Source organism: Theobroma cacao, chromosome 7 (genome assembly GCF_000208745.1).
Source record: "Theobroma cacao cultivar B97-61/B2 chromosome 7, Criollo_cocoa_genome_V2, whole genome shotgun sequence".
In the NCBI taxonomy this organism is placed as follows: Eukaryota; Viridiplantae; Streptophyta; class Magnoliopsida; order Malvales; family Malvaceae; genus Theobroma; species Theobroma cacao.
The window spans coordinates 2077613-2090947 of NC_030856.1; the positions used below are offsets into that span (position 1 = coordinate 2077613).

Here is a 13335-nt window from a genome sequence, read left to right on the forward strand (position 1 = left end):
CTAAAAGAATTAGTTAATGCTTTGGAGGGACTTGAGCAGAGAAAAGCTATTAGGCAAAAGAGTGCAGCTGATTTTGCCTTGATTGCTAAGTCCAAAACTCAAAAAGATGATGATAGAAAGTTAAAGAGTGATACTGCTGAGAAGAAAAACGGGAGAAAGAAGACTGGAGAGAAAAGACAATGAGAGAAAAAGAAAGAGTTCTCACCACTTCAGTATTGCAAGAACACTAATCACAGTGAGAAGTTTTGTTGGTACAGACCAAATGTGGTATGTAGAGCTTGTAATCAAAAAGGGCATGTGGAGAAAGTATGCAAGACTCGTGCCAAAAGAAAAGAAAAGGTTGATGTAGCTGAGCAAATAGAAGATGAAACTGAAGAGGTTTTGTTTATGGCAACAAGTGAAGAAGGTCTGAGCAAAAATACTGTATGGTTGTTAGACAGTGCCTATTCACATCATTTAACTGGGAATAAGTCTCTTTTCTCCACTCTTAATATAAGTTTTAAGTCAAAAGTGAAGATTGGAGATGGTAACTACCTGGATATACTTGGCATTGGCATTGTTAAAGTTGAAACTGCCTCAGGAGATAAGTGCATCAGTAATGTGCATTATGTATCAAGTGCCAACCACAATTTGTTAAGTGTGGGACAATTGGCCAAAGACCATTACACTTTGCTTTTTAATGGTAAAGTTTGCACATTGATTGATCCGAATGGTGATGAATTGTACACTGTTGCAATGAGGAACAATTGTTATCCTCTTAATTTAGCTAAAAATACTTCACATTTGGCTTTGTATAGTGAGCTAGATATATCAGAAAAGTGGCACAGGAGATTTGGACATGTCAATTACAGCTAATTGTCTCTAATGTCAGCAAAGAGTCTAGTGAAAGGCTTGCTTGGGATTGTAAAACCATCTAAGCTTTGTAAAGCTTGTCAACTTAAAAAGCAGACTAGGAAACCATTTCCTAAGCAAAGTGGATGGAAGGCTTCCAGAAAGCTTGAGCTGGTGCATACTGACATCTCTGGTCCCATAAAAACTGCTTCACTCAGTGGAAGCAGATACTGGGCGATGCTCCGATGGCCGTCTGGTCATAGATTACGTTGGTATGTGTATAGGCAGTTGAGTGATTACATGCTTTGATATTGGTCATGGTTATGCTATAGTTTCTCCATGGTTTTTGCAGCTCAAGGTTTGGGACTCCCGTTTTTACCACCTTATTTTGGAGGTCAAAATGGAAGACCAAAAAACTTTCAGAAGGGTGTGAATTTTGCTGTGGTAGGTGCTACAGCACTTGATGATGCGTTTTTCAAAGAAAGAGGAATCAAGAACCCTTTTACAAACGTTTCTTTGGGAGTTGAATTGGGACTTTTCAAAGAAGTTTTGCCATCTCTTTGCTCTTCTTCTTCAGGTAAGTTCTTGTATCCTTTCAGATTCTGTTTGATAAGAAGGAAAAGGGCCCGGTAGGTTAAAATATCTTCCACAGTTTACTAGTATGAAAAGGAAATTAAGTAACAAACTAATCAGTCAATTATCTCTTTTCATTTTCCTACCCGTTTTCCAAACGGTGAAGAAGCTATGTCCTATTTCATTTCAGTGAAGAAGGATGGGAAAATGAACTGGAAATTGAATTACACAGTTAGTCTATCAATGAACCTTAATTTCTTGATCTTGCTTGGTTTCCTGCTGCTAAAACGCTATGACTCACAGATTGCAAAGAGCTCCTCCGGGAGTCTTTGATTGTTATGGGAGAGATTGGAGGAAATGATTACAACTATGCATTCGAGGAAGGAAAAAACCCTGAAGAGATTTGAGAGTTTGTTCCTGTTGTAGTTCATACCATATCTTCGGCAATCAATGTAAGAAAATCAGAGTGCCAGCAGCATGCTAAAATATTCACAAGTTTTGAAGGCAAAATTTCCCAAAAACTTGAAAATTTAATGCTGGTTTTGTTTCAATTCCATTACTTCTATATACTTGTTTCTTTGGTTCAGTGAATCTGACATGTTAACAAAGTTTACTTGGCAATGGTGCAGGAGTTAATCGAGTTAGGGGCAGTCACATTTTTGGTCCCTGGAAACCTTCCAATCGGATGCTCACCAGCATATCTAACATATTTTCAGGGTTCAGATAAAGGTTCAGATAAAGGAGAATATGATCCCTTAACCTGTTGTTTAACATGGCTGAACCAGTTCTCTGAGTACCACAATGAATTGCCTCAGCAAGAACTTGATCAAATCCGCGAGCTTCATCCCCATGTCAACATCATTTATGCAGACTATTACAACATTGCAATGCGTTTCTACCATTTCCCAGACCAATTTGGTACTTCCATAGTTTCAACTGTCTTACAAAATATTTCAAGCTTATCGTATCCAAACTAATGTTATAGAGGGATATTAATTAATTCTCATCATGGTCATCAAATGTTGGCTTGTTTACATGAACTTTTTCCTCTTTCTGCATGATTCCAGGGTTTACAAAAACAATAGTAGCATGTTGTGGAAGGGGAGTTCCCTACAATTACAGCTCATCCATGGCTTGTGGTGATCCACCATTGAGAAGCAGCTGCGATGACCCTTCTTCATATGTTAGCTGGGATGGTGTGCATTTCACTGAAGCAACCTACAGATGGATCTCCAAGGCTGTGTTAAAAGAACTATTCACCATTCCTTACAGAAACAGCTTATGTCTTCCATTGACAGTGAACAACAAATTCATTAGTAGCTGAGATACTAAGGTGTTGATTATTTATTTTCTCCGAATATTAGAGTATCAGATGTCAATTTAAATGAAAAAAAAAAGAAGAATTCATTGGAATTAATTTGATATATATATGAGTTACTAAAATCTTTGTTTCTGGTTTTTGGTTGATGATAATCGGCCTCTCTGGCAGTGATCAACATCACTTTTGATGAATCCAACTTACTTTGATTTGGAATGCTTATTAAATTCATCAAATCAAGTTATCTTTCCTTTCATCTTATATATTTTCCTCATTCAGCTCTTTGAACTAGGAAAAGAACTGTCGATCCATTTTGCAATAGATATTCATCATGCCTGCAAGTAGGCAGTAGTAAAAACACAATATCATGCTCTTTAATGAGAGCATTTCATTTTCTCCTCTCATGTTGTTGATTCATTTCATTGCAGAGAGATTATGCATTTGTCATTAAATCAAATGTTCGGACGGTATAAGTTTTTTATATGAAAAAAATAGTTAAATATTACTTAAATTTGAAAGCAATCAGCCTTCAAAAGAAAATATCAAATGCAATTAACAGGGCATTGCCATGGGGGACCAAGTTCTGCATAGGCTTTTAATTAGTTCTTCATGGAGGCAACAACTCCAAGAAATACACGTGGGGTTTTGTTTGGTACATAATACACAAACAAACTCGTGGCATTGTGATTGTAACAAATACCTACCAGTCCATAGGCATAGTGTAGGGGTAACACAATACCAAAATTCTTCTGCAACTTTTTCTTCTTACATTCATGGCTAATCCTTTTTCGTCTTCTTCATCATGTTCCTTGTTGAACTTGAAACAGCATTTCATTGTTAGCTTTCTCTTTGTCACCTTTACCATAATTACACATGTGAATGGATGTTTCACGTCAATCTTCAGCTTTGGTGATTCCTTTGCTGACACCGGAAACTTTCTTCAAATTTCACTTTCAGAACACAGCGAGCTTCCTCAAAGTGCTTTCCCTCCATACGGACGGACCTTTTTTCATCATCCAACAGGGCGATTCTCTGATGGCCGGCTGGTTATAGATTTCATTGGTGGGTGAGCATGCTTTGGTTATGCTAAGATTATTATGGTTTTCATTTATTTTCATGGTTTTGCAGCTGAGGATTTTAGATTACCGTTTTTACCACCGTATTTTGGAGGTGAAAATGGAAGATCAAATAACTTTCAGAAGGGTGTGAATTTGGCTGTGGCGGGTGCTACTGCACTTGATGATGAGATTCTCAAAGAAAGAGGAATCACTAATCCCGCCACAAACGTTACTTTGGGAGTCGAATTGGGGTTTTTCAGAGATGTTTTGTCATCTCTCTGCTCATCTTCTTCAGGTGAATTGTCATATCCTTTACATATGGTGTTTGGTAGAAAGGAAAAGAAAGAATAGAAGTATTTTTATGAAGGACAAACTGTTCCACTTACTCTAATATGAACCAATTCTTTGATTGTTATGGGAGAGATTGACAGATTGCAGAAAGCTCCTTAGCAACTCTTTGATTGTTATGGGAGAGATCGGGGGAAATGATTACAATTTCGCATTCGAGGAAGGGAAAAGCAATGAGGAGACTCGAGAGCTTGTTCCTCTAGTTATTGATACCATAGCTTCAGCAATCCATGTAAGAAAACTGCCTGCCAGCGTGTTAAAAATCTTGATAAATTTGCTGATATCGTTAACATATTTTAGTAGGCAAGGCAATGCAGGAGTTGATTGAGTTAGGGGCAGTCACATTTTTGGTCCCTGGAAACCTACCAATTGGATGCTTCCCATCATGTCTGACAAACTTTGAGGGTTCAGATGAGGAAGAATATGATCCCTTAACCGGTTGTCTAACATGGCTGAACCACTTCTCTGAGTACCACAATCAATTGCTTCAAGAAGAACTTGCTAGAATCCAGGAGATTCATCCCCATGTCAACATTGTTTATGCAGATTATTACAGTGCTGCAATTCGTTTCTACCTTTCTCCAAAGCAATTTGGTACTTTCGCTTTCCTTAAAACACAAATTGAGCTTATGTAGACTACTGAAAACTCAAATTCTTAACTTAATAATCATTTCCAGGGTTTAGAAAAGAAACTCTGACAAAAGCATGCTGCGGAGGGGGAGGTCCGTACAATTTCAACTTGTCGGCACTTTGTGGTTATCCGCTGGTGACATCCTGCTGTGATGACCCTTCTTCGTATGTAAGCTGGGATGGTATACATTATACAGAAGCAGCCAACAGATTGCTTTCGAGGGCCATATTAGATGGACCACACACCAATTTTCCCATTTCAAATAGCTTGTGTCAGTCATTTACTGTAAACAACAAACTTAGCAATAGTTGAGGACAGAAATTGAGAATCTTAATTTTAGAAGGTAGGTCATGGTGTGTTGGAGTTAGGCTCAGTTTGCAATACTCCTTAGCATGAAAAGTTTGTTTACAATTTGGAGAAGTAGTGCTGTGCTAATTATATGTCTTTTACTTGGTGACTATTTAGTTTTTTTTATTTGATGGTTATTTGATTTTTCATGTTAGTCATGTTTTGGCAATTAAAACAAATGTAAGGAATAATCCACAAACTTAGTGGTGTGACAATTTCAAATAGTGTTATCTATTATTTTTTAACATTATCTTTTATAAAGTTATAAAAGCCGTTATCTTTATTAATAAAATTGTGTGATTATCTTCTTTTTTCGTTTTAGCACTCAATAATTTCTTAAGTGTTCCAAAATTCTAACATGGTGACATGAAATGGGAGGTCAAGAGGAATTCCATCCCTTGAATGGTTCTAGGAGAAGTAAGAACAAGAAACAGGCCGCAGGTCAAGTTTCTTACCCTTACTTGTTCTTCTATTGCGGTGGTGTCTCTGGTTTACTGATTTGAGTCTGCTGTTTCCCTTGTTGAGGTTTCTTTTGCTGTTCTGAGATGATTGCTCTGAGTTTGATAGCAGGGATTCATGTACTTTGTATAGTTCAACAGGTTGTGGTCATGGCTGTTTTTTTTTTTAAGCCATTCCAAGACAGTAATTGACCGGAGGATTACCAGTTGATATTTGTGTGCTTTTGTAACTAATAGTTCTATATAATGAAATGATCCTCTTTAATTTTCAAAAAAAAAATTAGAAGGTAGAAATATTTTTATTATATTTATATATTTAGAATATTTCTAATTTAATCGATATAAGACTATAGTCAATTTAATAAAATCTTAGATAAGGGAAATGACTTGAATTTTTAGATAAGGATAGTAGTTTAGGTTTGGATTTTTTTAATAAAATCTTAAATTATAAAAGAAATTTTTTTGTCTTTCCTTATAATATTTAAATATTAATACATAAATTACTTTTGATAAATTATTTTTACTTGAAATCTTTAACTCCACTTCCTATAAAATTGTAAAGAAATAATGAGTTCGTTAGTATATTAATTATCTTACATCCTAAATAAATAGAATAAAAACTGGAACATTTTAGGAAGTAAGTGGAGCCATGAAATGAAGGGGATAATGATCAAAAGAAAGGTTGCATTCTAAGGATCAAATCCCCATGCCCTGGAATCTATTTTCCAGGCTGGTGAATTGGTTGTGGATATATAGAAATGTCCTAATGCTTCTTCAAAGTTACGAGGACCACTCTATCCATGATTAGGTGCCATATATTGCTTTATGATTCACTGTGTGGTTCTATTGTAAGCTACTTTGCAGCTGTTGCTGTCATTGATCCATCTAAATTCTACTAGGTTTCTAAAATTTAATGAATTATCAGTACATTTTGGGGTCCTACTAAAAAGTTAAGACAGGGACAAATTGTCTTATCATAATACCATTTGAAAATGACAAATCATGCACTCAATACATAAGACAAAAAAGAGAAGAAAAATAAATTTCAGATAATTTTTTTATATATATATAATAAAAATAAAAGTCAAATAGTAAAAGTATTAATCAAAAACCTTATTGATCAAGATTTTAAGTCTTATAAAAATTCTATATTTTTACAGTTAATACTCTTGTTAATTCAATATGTTTTTCTCTTCTAATAGGTAATTAGATGCATGAAAATTGCATATCATTGCAATCATAAAAAATTATGCAGGCAATACTTTCAAAAGAATGAAGTAAAATCAAATTCAGAATCTTCAAATTAATAAAGAGATATAACATGTTTTCTATCTAACTTATGGTAATCACATAAATTTTTGACTTATTGATTGATATGTACGTCTCCACGTATATTTCCAAAGCTCTTATGTTACATTTTTGCTCGTTAGCAATTACACTCTCAATCATGGCTACTTCTTCATCATCTTACTCATTGAAACAGCTTCTTGTTGTTAGCTTTCTCTTTGTCATAACCATCGATACTTCAGATCATGTGAATGGATGTTTTACATCAATTTTCAGCTTTGGTGATTCCTTCACCGATAATGGGAACTTAGTCCACATTTCACTTTCAGAATCCGGGGAGCTTCCGCACTGTGCTTTTCCTCCACATGGTAGGGCATATGTTGGTCATCCCACAGGGCGGTGCTCCGATGGCCGGTTGGTTATAGATTTCCTTGGTATGCATGTATATAAATGTATGACCAGGTGAAATTAAATGCTTGATCATATGCTTTAACTTGGGTTTTATTCGTTTTTGCATGGTTTTGCAGCTGAGGGTTTGGGACTTCCCCTTTTACTACCATATTTTGGAGGTGAAAATGGAACATCACAAAACTTTCAAAAGGGTGTGAATTTGGCTGTGTTGGGTGCTACAGCACTGGATTTTTCATTTTTTTAAGAAAGAGGAGTCCATAATTACTTCACAAACTTTTCTTCGAGAGACGAAGAGGGGTTGTTCAAAGATGCTTTGCCAACTCTTTGCTCATCTTCTTTGGGTTACCGTCTCTTTTGTACTTACCAGTAAAGAAGTTATGTATGCCCGTTTCATCTTCAGTGAAGAAAGAAAAGTTCGTCTCTCATGGAAGTTCTCTCTTAAGAGCAAGAGGGGTTTCTTCATTTATAGTCGTTGACTGAGTACCTTGCTTCGATGCACAGACTTCAAAGAATTCCTTCGGACTTCGTTGATAGATATGGGAATTATCGGAGGAAATGACTACGGCCATGCATTGAAACAAGGCAGAGTACGAGGAGGTTCGAGGGTGGGTTCCTCTTGTCGTTCATAGCATAGCTTCAGCAATCAATGCAAGAAAACTCTGTCCCGACGTGTTGAAACAGCAATGCTGTTTTGGTTTACCTTACATTCTCCTGGAAACGCAGGAGTTGATCGAGTATGGGGCAGGGACAATTTTGGTCCGTGGAAGCATACCACTTAGATGCATGGGATCGTATCTAACAATGTTTCAGAGTTCAGACAAGGGAAAATATGACCCTTTAACTGGTTGGTTGACATGGGTATACAACTACGGGGAGTACAACAATGAATTACTTCAGAAGGAACTTGATCGAATCCGAAAGGTTCACCCATACCGCAATGCCTTTCTTAGTCAAGACGTAGTCAAGTGTAAATATTAATAAGAAAAAGAATAATTGACAAATAGGAAGCATAATATTAAGAACCATTAAAAAGCATTCAGTCCAAACAACTACTATGGTATGTAAGACTGTGAATGGCAATTGTATTCAGCCTGCAACAACATTGCCCATAGACTAGAAAACTCAATATCAAAAGGGAAGAGAGGTAAAGGGATGGGATGAAACAAGAAAGGGAAGCAAAAGATAAAAAGAAAAAAAAAAAAGATGAGGGAACATGACCCTCTCAGAGAAACAACCACAACATTGTACACCAGCCAATGAAAACCCACAACCTTAAAACATGTCGGATCAAAGCAACACCTGGAGTGCCCTGGATCAGACTGGACCAGTTTCGAGCCACGGTACAGCAACCACACCTCACTGCAAAATACAAAAAAAATAAAACACATTAAGCACAATGTATATAATGTCAGAAAATGATAATGGTAGATGTTGTGAGCATAGACAAACTAGTCATTTCATTTGTTTTTTTATTGAACTTCCATGCAATTAAAGTAACAAAGTCTCAAAAAAGATTCAGCATGCTTGCATTCTTTCTGCTTTTGCTAAGAGCCAGGAATAATTATGAAAGTATGTATAATTCATAAAATCATGTTTACCTGCTGTGGTTGTTGGTAAGCTCCTGGCTGCTGGTAATTCCCGTATCCAGGATAGCCCCCATAGTACATGTTAGGATCTTGGGGAGGAGGTGCATATCCATATGCTTCAAATCCTTGAGCATATCCATAATATCCACCATTCCACTGGGCCTGATCTGGTTGAGCCTGAAACTCCAACAGATTTCCCTCTTAGTTTGCAGAAATATATACAGCAAGGTTTTAATTGCAAAATACTATGATTTTAAATACAAAACCTGTTTGCTTGAAGGACTACGTCCCCATGAAAGTCGAATGTTTCTTCCTCCTAACATGGTGCCATTCAAAACTGATAAAGCTTGCTCCGCACTAGTTCTGAAGTACATCATATTGCAGAATAAATTAATATAATATAATAATATTTCACACACTTAAATATATGGAAGTATTTACTGCTTACCTGTTAGCATATTGAACAAAACCACAATGCTTGTTAGCAGGAATTTTTACATGAACTACCTCACCCAGCTGGCTAAATATTTGTTTTAATTGATCTTCAGAAACACTGGGATCCAAACCACCGACAAATATCTGCATTTAAGCATGTAAGATTTCAGTTGACCATACCATGAAATAAAGTATATTAATAAACATAAAAAAGCTACCCACTGTGGTATTATTTGGATCATTCTCGCCAGGATTTCCTTGAGTATTCTGGTAAGAAGCTGCAAATGACAAATACATGTAAACCACCATTGAATGAGATGATAAAAAGAGCTCATTGCTTCTCAAAACTCAAATTAAACATTGTTGAAAAAAGCAAAGCATTAAGATAATACACTTACAAATACTAAAAAAGTTAAAAAAAAATTTCCTCCATGGCATGCAAAAGAACAAAAATGTAAAACCACCAGTTATATATCACTCAAAAGTTACAATTGCAACCATAAACATCTTTTGGGTTACATCAAGGCTTACCATTACCAGGGAAAGTGAAAAGTATCAGATTAAATAGATTTCAATAGTAGCCCAAAAAGAAATCATTAACTACACTAAACTCAGGGAATCAGTAAAGGTGCTATTCTTTCATTAACCTTTTAAAATAGAATGAAAAGGAGAAAAAGGAAAATTGAAATCAGAGACTCAACTTTTCTCTGCACTTGACATGAAATATTTCCTTTTTCTCCTTTCTTTCACTTATTTTTTGTAAGGGGGAGGGGAGGGAGGGAGGAAGTTGTCAGTGCTATAATAGAATGATTCACAACTTCAACTTCAAAGATTATGTTTTAGTAGAAAGAACCTATCTGCTAAACTAATTTCAGAAATGTTTTAACATTCTCTGCATAGACAGAAACCTATGAAGATTATATTAGTAGCCACAAAATGGCAAGACGAAGAACATATTTAGAAACTAAGGAAATTCTTGTAAACTGAAGTGACACAAAACCTCAAATGACAAGTAGAAAACAGAATGCCTTGAAAATGCAATATTAATACTGGTAGATTCGTAAGCAGCTAGGCATTCACTATTTAGGTTTGGACAAAAAAGCATGGACAAGTGATCTACTTCCATTGAGGTTAAATCCATTCACTGAAAATGCCTTTAACTAGAAGTTCCAGGTTTCTTTCCTGACTCAATTTGTCCTCATTTGTAACAAAGCAATAGAATGAGGACAAAGAAGTTACTATAACTTTAAAAAGAAGCACAGATTTAAAATGCAATAGAACAAAACTTGCCCCAAGGTTCATTAACAGAATGGTGCATGATAACATGCATAGTAACTTTACCCATGGCTGCTTCACCTAGTTTCGAGCATTACAGCTTGAATTTAAAGGAAACAAAAAGGAGTGCATAAACATACGCAAGTATCGAAAGGGAACTGATCTATGAAATTAAAAAACAAAAAAGTTTCTGGACTCGTAAAAGAATCTAAAGAAAGATTTAAAGGAAACATGTTGGGAAAACTGAAACAAATTGAACTTGACTGGAATACTTAATAAGGAACTGGAAAAGTAATTTGCGAATGTAGCACAAATACTGCCACGAGAAAATGAAGCTTACGACATAAACAAAGTAACTGACCTAAAATGAGGCCACGCATTAAAGTGGAATCATTTCAGCTGATATCAGTTCCAGGCCCCCCAAAATGAGAGCCTCTTGGTGTCCTGCTTTAAGACAACATGAGTTTTATATAAGTTTGTGAATGTTTTAATATAATTAAACGTGCCCAAGTTTACAAAGGCAAACTGGAAGGAAATGACTTTGTATAAATCCCGCCAATCTTCTAGTGCAAAACTGAAAGAATTTGAATTTTAAGGACACTGTAACAACTAACAAGTAACAACTTCAACTCAGAAAATTAAAACCCAAAAATAAAAATAGAATAACCAACAAGCATTCAACTTGTCCAGTCAAAGTACTCTAGGTTAATCATGGCAAATAGAAACTATAAAAAACCAAGCAACCTTCTTATAGAAATCAAGATAAATAATGAACTTAACATAAACCACAAGATAGTACCTTTTGGATACTGCTGACCAGTGACCGGCTTCTTATTAGCAGCTGGACCAATCCGCATTGCCCTTGTAGAACAATAAATCCCGTTCATTTCGGTCATGGCACGAAGCTGCTCAGTTTCATCACCAAACCTCACAAAGCCATAACCTTTGGACCGTCCTGTACTCCTATCAGTGACAACTTTGGCACCCTTCACGGATGGGTAAACAGCTTTAAAAGTCTCTTGCAACATATAATCTGAAACATCCGCAGCCAAATCCCCAACAAAGATTGTGTAATCAGGACCCTCATCTTGCCTCTTTTCCCCATATCCAAGTGCCGCCCAATTCAACCTAAAATTCTGCTCAGAATTCGGCATTGGCACCCCATTATACGACTGCAAAACCCTCTCAGCTGCCGCACGTGACACAAACTCGATAAACCCATACCCCTCTGGTAGCGCCGTTTGCTTATTCCTAATCACCTTAGCTGAAGCCACCTAAAAAAACCCAAAAAATATTAAACTTCCTTTAATTACTTTTTACTGATTTTTTTACTTAAGCAGTTAAGTTTAAAAGGAAAAGAAAGGAAATTCATTTAAATAACAAAAGGGAATAATATTTTGATTAATTAAAATATAGATAAAACTGCGAAATTTATTCGACTATATTTGCTCCGTTTAATTAAATTTTATTATAATTTTTTTACTATTTTACTATTTACTTAGGCACTCTTAAATCTTTTTTTTTCTAAAAGCCCCTAATTTTTTTCTCAAATATTATAATTAACTAATTAATTACCTCTCCAGTGTGAGCGAAGATGTTGATGAGGTAATTCTCATCCATCCACTGCTGAAGATCACCGATCCAGAGGGATCGAATCTCGCTGGAGCCGGCGGCGGCTGAACCGGTGGAGTACTGCTGCATCTGACCGGGCGGAGGAACGGGTTGCGGAGCCCAACCGGCAGGTGGAGGAACCGGCTGACCCGCCTGCTGCTGCTGTTGTTGTTGTTGCATCATCATCCACGGCTGCGACTGCGGTTGCTGCTGGTACTGCTGGGTTTGAGACTGATCGGCTGCCATGGACTGCGGCGGAGCTACGCCTCCTGCTGGGGGTTGTTGCATCATACTCGATAGATAGATAGGGAAGAGAATCGGGAGATCTCAGAGAGGAGAGGAAACCCTAGGCGTAAATTGAAGTTTTATAAAGAGGGGATTTTTTTTTTATGGACAAGAGGATGCCTGTCGGGTAACACGTGGAGAATGGGAATTGGGTCACAGTAATGGGCTTTTGATAGGATAAATCTGGTATTGGGCTTGGTATGGGTTAGATTGGGCTGAGTTTAGGCTAAAATTCATCGCCTTTGTTAATAAAAAACGCTTCTTAAGGATGTAATAAAAAAAAATTTTATCATTTCCCTTCGTCTCATTATTTTTGTTCTTTATTGATTTTTTTTGTTAAACAAACTCTAACTTTGATCATTATTTTAAAAACCATTGTAAAGTTTAAAATTTTGAATTTTAAACTTTTTTAAAAAAATTTTTGAATTTTTAATTTTATATAGTAGTCTTATAATATGATAAGAAAAGTACACCATGATAAGAAAAAGAAATTAAATTGAACTTAATAATTCTAAGTGCATGTAGAAATGGTCCAATCCCTTGTTATAATTCTTAGTGTAAGCATTACTTGGTAAAATTTTCTTCTATCAATGAGTAATTACTTCATTTTAAATGCTTTTTGTTAACTTGTTGCCTGGACTATACTACCATGGCCAGATCTTATAGGCTGGAGTACCAATCAAACTCTCAATGTTTCAATAAATCACTTGGAACCTTCATAAAATAAAAATCTACTTGGCTTGTATAGGAAACTTAAAGTTTAATTTCCCATGTCTTGATTTAAAATACAGAGAGAAGGATAACAAACAGAAGAATTTTAAGCTTATTCTTCTACTTATTGTAGATACAGAGAGAAAAATAACATTGATTAGGTAAATTA

General features: G+C 36.0%; 2 protein-coding genes and 1 pseudogene across 2 annotated transcripts; 2 read left to right on the forward strand and 1 right to left on the reverse strand.

The window, feature by feature from the left end:
• Window positions 3384–5307, forward strand: LOC18593536 (GDSL esterase/lipase At1g28580). Its single transcript, XM_018124934.1, has 5 exons — window positions 3384–3784; window positions 3851–4075; window positions 4212–4360; window positions 4446–4722; window positions 4806–5307. The coding sequence occupies exons 1-5, from the start codon at window positions 3496–3498 to the stop codon at window positions 5069–5071; spliced, it is 1206 nt and encodes a 401-aa protein (XP_017980423.1). The 5' UTR covers window positions 3384–3495; the 3' UTR covers window positions 5072–5307.
• LOC18593537 lies at window positions 6897–8241 on the forward strand (annotated as a pseudogene).
• Window positions 8254–12536, reverse strand: LOC18593538 (polyadenylate-binding protein RBP45C). Its single transcript, XM_007020812.2, has 7 exons — window positions 12135–12536; window positions 11359–11833; window positions 9507–9562; window positions 9298–9428; window positions 9116–9212; window positions 8862–9026; window positions 8254–8622 (listed from the first exon to the last, which is right to left on the reverse strand). Exons 1-7 carry the CDS (start codon window positions 12459–12461, stop codon window positions 8620–8622), a joined length of 1254 nt encoding a protein of 417 aa, XP_007020874.2. The 5' UTR covers window positions 12462–12536; the 3' UTR covers window positions 8254–8619.

What these genes read in the sequence shown, in the direction of transcription:
- LOC18593538 (XM_007020812.2), bottom strand. Translation starts at nt 12,461, where the DNA reads ATGATGCAACAACCCCCAGCAGGAGGCGTAGCTCCGCCGCAGTCCATG. An exon ending in ATGATCCAAATAATACCACA is followed by an intron (nt 9,429 to 9,506) that starts GTGGGTAGCTTT and finishes GCTTAAATGCAG; the next exon opens with ATATTTGTCGGTGGTTTGGA. An exon ending in TTTGTTCAATATGCTAACAG is followed by an intron (nt 9,213 to 9,297) that starts GTAAGCAGTAAA and finishes GATGTACTTCAG; the next exon opens with AACTAGTGCGGAGCAAGCTT.
- LOC18593536 (XM_018124934.1), top strand. Translation starts at nt 3,496, where the DNA reads ATGGCTAATCCTTTTTCGTCTTCTTCATCATGTTCCTTGTTGAACTTG. An exon ending in GCTGGTTATAGATTTCATTG is followed by an intron (nt 3,785 to 3,850) that starts GTGGGTGAGCAT and finishes ATGGTTTTGCAG; the next exon opens with CTGAGGATTTTAGATTACCG. An exon ending in TCTCTGCTCATCTTCTTCAG is followed by an intron (nt 4,076 to 4,211) that starts GTGAATTGTCAT and finishes AGAGATTGACAG; the next exon opens with ATTGCAGAAAGCTCCTTAGC.